Source organism: Protopterus annectens, chromosome 9.part0 (genome assembly GCF_019279795.1).
Source record: "Protopterus annectens isolate FY-2018-M chromosome 9.part0, PAN1.0, whole genome shotgun sequence".
In the NCBI taxonomy this organism is placed as follows: Eukaryota; Metazoa; Chordata; order Ceratodontiformes; family Protopteridae; genus Protopterus; species Protopterus annectens.
The window spans coordinates 661,869,879-661,881,292 of NC_056743.1; the positions used below are offsets into that span (position 1 = coordinate 661,869,879).

At 36.7% G+C, this 11,414-nt stretch overlaps 1 protein-coding gene across 1 annotated transcript in view; it reads right to left on the minus strand.

The window, feature by feature from the left end:
* LOC122811419 (lymphotoxin-alpha-like) overlaps positions 1-10,478 on the minus strand; it is a 35,227-nt gene extending 24,749 nt beyond the window's left edge. The window contains exons 1-2 of the mRNA XM_044083250.1: positions 10,205-10,478; positions 2,537-2,579 (exon numbers count right to left, since the gene is read on the minus strand). Coding sequence (XP_043939185.1) covers positions 2,537-2,579; positions 10,205-10,330 — 169 coding nt within the window. The 5' untranslated portion in view covers positions 10,331-10,478. The remainder of the gene's footprint in view (positions 1-2,536; positions 2,580-10,204) is intronic.
* Between the last annotated feature and the right edge of the window lie 936 nt (positions 10,479-11,414).

The following is an 11,414-nucleotide window of genomic DNA, read 5'->3' on the forward strand; positions in this document are numbered from 1 at the left end:
TGGCAGAATAGGCATCCTTCCAATATGTAGCATTTGCACAAATGTTATTGTCAAGCTGTGCTAAATATGTTGACAGTCTGTCCACTTGGAGGATGTCATCAGAAATGTAATCGAACATGGAAGGAAAACATGAAGAGAATGCTCTGTTTTAGGCTCTGATATGAATGGTGACCTTTGCATGTTATTTGCTCTATGGTGATAGGACCTGGCAGAATAGGCATCCTTCCAATATGTAGCATTTGCACTAAGGAAAAGGGAGGCAACATTTGAAGAACAGCAACTTAAAAAGTAATGTGCCTATCAGTAAGTCAGTTTGGATTGTATGAAGTGATGGCTCTATGTCTAAGCTGGTGCTGTGGACCAGCATGTTTTAATGCTAGGATTCTGTAGGCAGTTAATGCCAGAGGCAGAAACAAGCAATGACTGTTGGTTAAGATCAGGCCTAAGACAACACACAGATTTTTCAGTACAGAGGAAGCAAATGCAAAAATCTACCTGTGGAGCACAGACAAAGGCAGAATTAATGTTTAGCTGAGTGTACAGCGAGAGAAAGCATCCTACTGTAATTGTTTACAGAGAGATGCTTGTACTCTCAAACCAAAGCTCCAACCCCCTTGATACTGCACAAGTAAATGGGCTGTAGGGTTTTAATCCCCGGTGAACAAATGTGTCAGAGTGCATGTAAGTGCTGAGGCTTAATGTTCAAATACATCTACCACCATCTTCAACAGATTACCCCTTCACATTTTATACTTCAGTTTAATGGCTTTTCTAATGAATTTGATGCATTTATTGAGCTGCAATGTTTGCAAAATTGAGGTGTAAATATATTTTCCTAGGTGCAATTTGTCACAAGCCATCCTTTGAGTTCTCTACACAGGTCATCATTCATGGAACCATAAGGGTGTTGATGCCCCTTTCTAAAGGTTTCTTCAGCCAGACCTCCTGCTGTTCCCAGGACACCTTCATCCTTTTGTTTCCAATGCAATATGGCTTATGCCTCATACTGAAACTCTCAGGTAGCCATCTCTTTTGACTTGTGCCCAGAATTACATGGTATTTTATTATTTATTTTTTTCTTTTTTTACAGAGACAGGCTGTATCATTTAGAGTAAGGGGACTAACAGTTTCTTTTTCTTTACAGCCCTATAACCCTCCTTCAATGGCTGATGTGAGCACCATCATCCCTGTGAAGGCATCTAGCACACACGTCACAGCTGAGAACTACTAAATGTTGGGCTCTGTTGTCACACGACACTGCTTACGAAAGCACTAATCAGTTGACCTGAATCACTTCCCCTAACTCCAGGACAGGCATGCCAGTCATACCTCTCAACTGTCCAAATTTTCGCCTTATATTTTTGGTCTGTTTCTCATAAAATTGTGGTTTACTGGAAATCAATGGCAAATCATTGAAAACTGAAGTCAGAAAATAATTCATTTGTTTGAGTTTCAAACTTCATAATCCTTCAGAAAAACTTACGCTAATGGAAAACCTATTATTCTATTAATTTTCTAAGACTGTAAGAGCAATATTTTAAAAAGTGCCTCTATATTTGGTCCTTTGTCACCCCATTATTTGTGGCTTTGACCAGATTTCATGCTAAGAGGCTCAGAGATATAATGTCTCTAAATCCCTAACACCCTACCCTGTTCATCCCACAACCAAGGGCATACTTGATCTGGATTGTAGTCACTAATTGATCCCTGTATGCCATATTTAGGTTGTTTTAGGCCAATAAACGACATATAAGGCCAGCTATTAAAAACAGATATAGCGTTGCAATCATAACACTGTTCTGTTAGAGAGATCTCAGCTCTGTAGTACATGCTTGTAAAGCTTTCCATAAGGATCCTGGTGTCCTTTCACATGAATGGAGTAAAATCCCCTTGCCCCAGTAAGATCCTGTGGGCCATCGGACCAATATATCTGGAGTAAGTTACAATATATATCTGTGCAAAGGAGTGCGGGGTTGAAACCATACACAAGTTATCCTTTCCATATTATAGAGCAAGGGGAGAGTTAAATGCCCATAACTGCAATCCTCCAAGCTGCAAGTGTGAATGGGGGAATATATATAAACTCCCAGACTGTAATATCTTGAGAAATTTGTCCCTGCTGTGAGGCACAGAAACTTTGGGGTTAGTCTATATAAGTAGCAGGGGTGCGGTGTCTCCTCCTGTTAGTCTATATAAGTAGCAGGGGTGCGGTGTCTCCTCCTGTTAGTCTATATAAGTAGCAGGGGTTTGAGGTCATCTCCTCCGAAATATTTGAACATTATAACACTCAGTTTTGGAATTCACAATTGCTCTACTTGAACTGCATATATATTTTTTGAAGTGTCAGGTGCCACTTCACATTATAATACATACACATCTGGTAATAATTCCTTCCCACAAGCACTTGGGAAAAAGCAATTTACAGTGTAATGTGCAGCACTTTCCTTAACTACAGGCAACACTGAAAAATACTTCTAAACTTCTAAAGTAAATAATCAACTGACCTTACTTCGTTCACATTTATGCAATTACTTACCTGACACCTCAGAAATTGCTGCATCCTTTCCTTTCTGCTCTCCCTGAAAGAGATAAAGACTGATGTGTTACTCTAGGAAGCTTCTGTGAGTCGTAGACAGAGTAACAAGATGATGACATCATGAAAACTGTTATCACATATCAGAGAGCCACATAAGCAACAGAATTCTCATATGCACATATTTAAGGTTAGGAAATACTGTATATTTGGGTATCCCTCAAAATAGGCCATGGAATGCTGCCACTGCTGCACTTCTTAAATCCCAGTTCCCAAGAGCTACACTATGGATTCAAATATATTCACAGATTAAAGCAATAGCTCCTTAATTTAAAATGCATTAAAACAGCATGTTTATGTAGGTAGTATAACTGTACAATGATTACATAAAAACAGTATTTCAGTAATGCATCAGCTGCAGAGGGTGCCTCTTATATGTCCCAGACACAAGAATTCTGGCTAACACATCTTAGTCTCAGTAAATTTAGGTCTAAATTAAAGTACTATCAGCAGCCCTGCACCAGCAGTTGATAAAATACAAGCAAATTATTCCTTCACAGATCTTATTCAGACATGACTCAAGACTCATGCACTAGTTAAAATGCATCATACAGAGACAGTTTAGAGTAGCTTCATCAAGGGGGTGGGGAGGAGGTGAAATAAAAATGTGCTACCTAGACCAAAAAAAAAAAAAAGGCATGGGAATTCATGTTAACTTCATTCAGTCAGAGAGACCTGGACTGAACTCCAATGTTGTTAGGTAGACACACTAAGCCCCACTATGCATTTTGAATGAATCCATAACACTCATAGAGCAGTTAAACTCATTTGTTTGCTTGCTTAGTTTAGCTATGACTGTTGGGAACATTAAGCTTGGCATAATCCATTTACAGGGGAGGCAAAAAGCTTCAAGGTACTTAGGAATAAAATACACCAATAAGCATATAAATAGTCCCGGCTTGGGCATGTACATAAAAATTGAAAACAGTGACCTTGTTCTGCAGAAATAAAAAAAAAATTCTGAAATCATAGCTCAGACTGGTAAGTTAAATAAGAAAAGAATGGAATGAACGGGAAAATGAAAAGAGAACAAGAAAAATGTATAGGGCTGGAGACTATAAACTATACAAAATGGAATACAGAATTGTCATTGTATTCTATTTTATTCATCTTATATTAAATCTTTGTGTTCTACAAGGAAATAACCAATTCATTTCTTCTTGAAAGTTAAGTTCTGAAACTCACCACTTGAAAGCTAACACCAAACTGAGGAGTCTAACAAAAATAAATATAAGCACCCAAAAAAAAGTAACAGATTATGTAAAGAGATCCAAGATTAGGAAATTTGCCTTGCATATAAAAGAAATCATTCATTAACTTCCTTAAAAATAATCTTTATTCACAGACTGGAAATAAAATATATTGACAAGTTGGTACTCTAATATAGTTTCTTGGAGGCTAGTAGGTTGGGAGCTGGGCAACTGACGGCATCTCACTATGGGTCTATCGTTAGTAAAGATGAGCTTACAGTGGGACAAACAGCTGTAATAAAATCAGTAACAGCTCGAAATGGCGGGAAAAGAATAGATGGAAAAATAGTGAGTAGATTTGTTAGGAAGTAAATTATGCTTGCAGTATCTGTTGAATTATGGTAAAATAACTGTAAATGACTCTACAAAATACAGTTATGCATTGGTGGTGATACTGGTTAAATCAAGTTATTCCACTTTATATTTAGATTTTGAGTCAAGGTGATATTTGACTGGAAGTATAAAACTACACATTGAGGGGTGACTTTTGTAGATAATTGGTAAATAATCTCATGGCTTTGCTGTGTGAAAGCTGTAGCAAGTGTCACTCAGAATTGAAGTTTTGCCCACCTCTAGCATAACTTGATACTTAAATCAAAAATTCCTTCTTGACTGCCTTTCTTATATATATATTTTTTACCAAGGTTAACTGTGATAGTTGTAAAATATTTTAGGAGGATGTTAACTGCTATAGATGCATAGACTGGTGCAGAATATCTTAAGTACATCAAAAGCTTACAATACCAAACAAAAGACTGAGTACAGAAAGTTGAAAAACAGAACTTCGAGGCTATGTGCTGCCAGCTTTTTTAGCATCACTAAATATTCGGTAGAGCAAAGCCATTGTACAGGAATACTGTTTGTTTCCTTTTCCAGACTGTAGTGTGATCTTAGAATTGGTATACATAATTAGCAAGGGGTGTGTGGGGTTCCCTCTGCAAAGATGCTAATTTGTGCGCTTTAATTTTTCTGTTTCAGCCTTCTGTAGTTAAAATTTTGCATTTTTGTATTATATGCTTTTGATGTACTGATTCTATTCCACTGGTGCATATGAATGAGTAACATTTGTCAGACTGGCTCCTTGTTTCTTTCCAGTTATAGTTTAATAAAGCAAAGGTCAATATATGTCCAAACAGTAATCTGAAAGTGAACACTGTTGTAAAGGATATGCATGCAATATCTGATAGGAACTGAATTAATGGTCAGTATTTGTCTTTGCAAATGAGTGTAAATCCATCTGCATAATGATACCCTTTGTTGCTGAACAACTGGGCAGCATGTTATTTACAAAGATAGGGGACAATAACTATCCTAGCATGAACCCAGGAAGTATACCATAGTGTTTAGAGTATATATCACATCATAGTTCCATTTCACTGACTACCTGCAGCTTACTGAGCAGCCCTGGAGTCACAGAATAGTTTCTACAATAATCGTTGTGTTGTTTAAGGTCCTCAGTGCTATCAAAATGTTTTAAAACGTTTAAAAACATAGGTGATACTACCTCACCACTACCGTTAAGCCCACAACAGCATCAAAGGTTTTTAAAAAAAGTTTAAAAGCTTAGGTTATGCCCCTTCATATCTATTGAGTGAAGAATGAATATGGTCAGGTACAACCAGAAGGGCTGTATATAAATCACAGCTTCATAGGTTTGATGAAAAAGGCCAAGGTCTATTGGCCACTGAGGAACTTGATGCCCTGCATTCCAGTGTGTCACCAGTGACAGCCCATCTAACCATCCAGTTCCTTATTGAAGGCAAGACTCACAGGAATGCATTAATTCAAAGGAAGAGTTTGTTCCATAGGTGTGGAAGTCTTTGACCAATGATGTTTTTAACATTTCATATTTGCTTGACATTAATTTAAACTGAAGCTGAATATCTTTTGTTTAGGACACCAGGGATATTTTAAGCAAAGGGTTTCAGCTATTAAACTGTCATTCAATATTCTTTACATCAGGCAAAGGTCTCCATAAAGTAAATAATAAGATATCCAGGAGGAAGATATGAAGGACATAGGAATTTTTAATTATCTATTAAGGATGTGTGAGGAGATATAGGTTAATAGGTTCATAGATAAGTGCTAGGCAATCAGTCTGCAGACAATTAGAAACGTAATGTCCCCTGTAGCATCAAAGAGGACAAGCAGCATAAACTGAAGTAGAATTTGAAGCTGCACATCAAATTTAGATATATCTTGAAAAAAAATGTATAGCTATTTTGTTACTCAAATTAAGCTTCCTGGTATTTTATGAGATGTTATGGAACTGGTGTTTCAGACTTCTGAGGCATGCATAAAGCAAGAAATCTGGACAGAGCCATAAATAATAGCGGGACAAAGGCCTCAAAAGAGGGACAATTTTTAAATGTTGCTCTTACAAACATAGAAGGCTGATAAAACAGGTTTTGCATTAGCATGAATTTTCTGAAGGGTATGAAGTCTGAAACTCAAATGTTTATTTTCTGACTTGAATCCTCAATTATTTGCCAATGATTTACCACAAAACAGCAATTTTATGAGAAACAAACCAAAAATGCGAGGCAAAAATCTGGATATTCTGAGGAAATCTGGACAGTTGGGAGGTATGTTGAGGGCAGAGCTGACTATGTCAGATGTAATTTCAGGTGCAATCAGGCTGCAAGGATGAAGAGCAGATGATGCAGCCTGACTGTCGGTTGTCAGTCTGTTGTAACAGAGTAAACAGGTATTTGTGAAAGTATGGCATTTTTCAATAGGATGGCTAGAGGTGAAAAAAGGACAATTATTCAGAAATTTGAAAGGGAGGTCTCACTACAACCTCTCTGAAGACGAAGAAACTACATGCTTCCAGATTCAGATAAAGTAGGCTAATGTGTGCATGCATTTGTAATTTTTATACAGTAGGCTGTCTACAGCTGTTATGCCATATGGTTAGCACTTTGACCTTCGATACTTTAAGTGAATGATCTTTTTCCTTCTTTATTAAAACTCAGAGAGCAACTATATTTTAGAATTATTGCTAAAATATTCTGCTATATAGTCAACAGAGTACGGAAATGCTTTGGCCAGAAATAAGTTAGGCTATTTTTTCTTTCATAGTTTAAGCTACAGTGCCAAAGACGACCAGAGGAAATGGTGTTTATTTGAGGTGCTTGCTGTTTGTGGTTGAAGTAGAGCAAAGGACTTTATATAGTTGTTGACTTTATTCTTGCAGCTTTTTAGCTTATTAGGCTGATTTAATTTTTATTAGCATGACAGGTCTGTAACATGCTATTTAGATAATGCATAGCCTGTGGTATGGTGCCAGTGATCCAACAGTGATTTTTGTCTCCCACTGATATATCATTATATTGCATTCCTGTATGTTTCATCCAATAATTCTTTATTAAAATAAAAATAAGTTTTTCTTCAGGAGTAGTGAGAGCTTTTTTCAAGATCATCAACTAAATTTACTTTATAATCATAATATAACTAGTGTTTTATTCTTTACGTGTGGCAGACTCTAGTTCCATAGGAAATTGTCTATCTATCTATATATATATATATATATATATATATATATATATATATATATATATATATGATAATTCACTATATCCTGCCCATCATTTTGATCTGCTTAGATGATGAGACTAAATGCCAGTTTGTGGCAGTTTTTTATGGGTTTTTGGATTCTACAAACAAATTTTGGGATACTAGTAAAAATTATCCTAGTAGATATTTACACTGTCAAAAAATGTTTTTTCAATCACGAGATGCTCCTATAGTCTTTAAAGCGAATCTTCAACTCTATTTGGAGCTTATCTAGGTGGGATATATAGGCTAACTAGATAAGTAAAAAAATCACTTACAGATTAGATGCTAGAAAAGTCATAACTCACCAACATAATGTTGCCACATTTTGAAATACCATTTAGCCTGCGAGTTACACTTTGCACAGCAAATGCAGAGAAAACAATGCTGCCAGTCAAGTTTAAAAACGGATAATGCTATACCAGTTAGACTATGTATCCATCTGTGGCATATTCTTTTGATGAAGTGTGAGGCAGGTAAGTCACAAACTCTGAAAGTAACCAGTTTTGTTTCAAAAGACAAGCACATCTTTGAAAACATGCCTACATTATTCACACTGGCAGAAAACATTAAACTGGCATGGCAAATTCAGAGCTCAGAGCCTTTTTTTGATGTCCCAGCATCTTTCTAGCTTAACTTCATTTTATATACACCCATCTCATTCTATTTATTCCTGCAGTGTTTTACTAAAACTATGCTGGGGTGGCCACTGTAAAGTACTTGCTGTTTTGGGAAGGCATGTTTACTTGGTTAAACTTTTTATTCTTTTAACTGAGTTCATGGAAAGTTCACATCATGATTATAAATCCTTCAACTGAATATGACAAGTGTATGTGACACACCTCCACTGCATTTAGATTTTGTTTAAAAAAGTTTTGTTTTATCTTAAGTCTCCTGACATCTTTCTTCTGTTGCCCTTATTTCACTTTTTTCCTCATATAAATCCTTTTAAGAAAGGCTAGAGTTTACTGGAAATTAGTGCAGGTTATCATCATTTGTGATGGTGTTTTAAAGTGATGCCTTAATATCCATAAGCCTTACCAATATGTAGTGTCAGCATGGTGTGGACAGTTATATTGCCACTCTCACATGTGCACTTTGTGGCCATAAGACATAGCATATGCTGCCTACCTTGTACAGTGTCTCTTGGCATCTATTAGGAACAGCGGTTAGTGATTTGAAGCCAAGAACTTCCAGGCAAGTAGAGAGACTCAGCCTCTGGCCATTCCTTCTTGGTTCACCGGTTCCATTCCTGTTGCATAGGCCAGTAACTGAACTTGTACCAGTAACAGTGCAGGGGATCTAATGGGCTCAGGCCATAAGGCCATGTATTAACAGAACCATGTTGCACAAATATATGTCCAGAAGCAAGCAATACCTAAGACATGGTTTGTAATGGATGGTGTTTGGCTTACTTTTAACAGAATATATGTGCTGGATACAAATACAAGAGGTGTAAAGTGATGACATGTCTGTCCTCCTTTGGAAAGCTGCCTGACTCCCTGATTTTTATGATGTTTAACTCATACAAATAATGGCCCCTTGTTAAAACACTCGAGGGACAGGAGTGGAATTATACAGCCCAAGACCAGTACACCAATGTTTTAAGATTAGACTGAGTGAATTGGATACACTTGGGATTATCTGGTACAGCTTTACAATACCGGCCATAGATGAGTGATCAACACATGATGTGATGCAAAGAGCCAGAAAAAAAACACTGCAGTAACCACACCCACTGTATGTGAAATGGTTACTGCCTTTTTGACTGGCACACAGGTTGCGTATGTCTTGCGCCTGTCCATTTAAAAAGCCTTTCTGGTAGTTTGCTCATTTATTTCTTTAGAATTTATTGACAGCTTTCTTTCTATTTTCTATTTTATTGAATTGTATTACATCGATCTACAGGCTATTCTGTCATCGTTTGACAGCTCATAACTTTGTTTTGTCGTTCCAGGGATTATCCATAATTAATCACACTGCTTAATGGCAATCTTTACTCTATAAACTGATAATACTGTAAAGCCCTTTGCAGAAATTTTATATCAACAGATAACTTATTTGATAAAGCAGTACGTTTCCAAATTGCTTTATCTTCTGTATGTGTTCCTCATTATGCCCCTTATGAATAGTCCTTGATAAAAGCTCTTCAGACAGGCATTAAGTTCTAAAACTATGAACTGCTTATTGCTAGCCAACAACCATGCAACATTAGTACATTAGTGAATGAACTGTATCTGTAAACAAGGATTTTCATTAAATAATGTTTTCACACACTTATATATATATATATATATATATATATATATAGTGAACACGTGTGTACAGTGCTTGAATTTAGTTAACTTGCACTTCTAAATGAAAGTTATATAAACTGACATTTTGTATACAGAGGTTAAGTTCATTGCTTCATAGGTTATTATTATGTGATGGAACAGTTACAACTTTTTAAAACTATTTACTATAGTCTGATTGGTACATCTAAAGTTATGCCCCTGAACATAAGCTCATTTTCCTATAGTACAGAAAATATATTAACTTAAGTCTTGAGTGCACAGCTGAATGCTGCATAATATACCTTTATAAACACCTTATATGAGTAACAGAGTGCTGCATACACTACAGACTATATATATATATATATATATATATAGATATATGTATATAGTCATCAGTACAAAAGATTATTATTAGCCTATATTAACTGGCCCAATAAATATGCTACAATATTATAATCATCAGCAGGTACTTTCTGGTCTCAAAATGTGTACACTGACTGTAAAAGAAAATTTGTCATTTTCCTTACCTGTTGCCCTGGTGTTTGATGGCCAAGTGTTAACGCCCCCGACATCCCAAAAGAAGCAAAGAGCAGAAAAAAGGAGATAAGGAGCCAGGCAAATGTCCTGGCATCCTTCTGCAAATAGCATGCCATGGTGTTTGTCACAGGTAATCCTTTACAATGTGATGGTGCTGCTGATTTGTTATGTGTAAGCCTTTCAGTCTGCCTGGCTCCCTATTATCTCCGTCTGTCTGAGTATCAGTTTTAGGTGTCTTATATATCTTCTCACTTGTCTCTGCCCATTTTTCAGCTGCTCTATACTTCAGCCTAACCACTGATGAGGGCTGACACATCAGTCCCTGTGAATGCCAGCAGCTACTGAGAAGGCAAGTAATATCACACGGTGTCTTCATTTTCTTCTCAGGGCAAAAGTTCACTCTGTCCTTGTTCTAAATCTGATCGGGGAGCAGGTATGGTGGCATATGCAGCTGAAAGCTGGCCTACTTCATAACAGTGTTCAAATGTCACTGAGAAAGTGACAGGGACAAATGTTTTTTGTATTGCTTCTTGTGCACTGAACTGGTTTAGAAAATAAAACAGCTTATTTAAAGTCCTGTTTCTATTTCTTTCTGATTTTTATTTTAGAGTTTATTTTCAGACCTAATCATTTCTTAGTCATAATGTTAGCGAATATCACATTGGCCAACTATGTATGTGTAGCTGCAAGATCTGAATGTCTGTGAATTAAAGAGCCCGCATTGTTTGATTGCGAGAGAGTACAAATTTTCTGTGCAGTGAGTCACGTATGACACTCTTCTGAACAACACATTCCTGTATGTCTAGCATTGGGGGCATGACATTCACTAATTCTTGCATGAGCAGTCGTACAATAAAATGTTGCAACTTAATCATGTCTTGCTGAGGCCATCTGATGCCATAGTCATTCAAGAACATCTTGTATGCTCAGGTGTGGGCTGGACTTGTTATCAGAGGTGTTCAGCGTTGACTTCTGCTACATAATTCTATATAGAACAAACCAAATCAAAGCTCTCTGCAGTAGTTAACCAGCTATTACCATTCACTGAACACTCATGTTTATCTCAAACTGCTTTTTTTCATCTTCTCGTTTCTATGACTGAGAACTTATCATAGCAAACACATAACACTCATGCAAGTTCATGCATACACATGCTCAATTCTGTTGCTTCCTGTTTATAAGTTCCTACACTGCATTAAC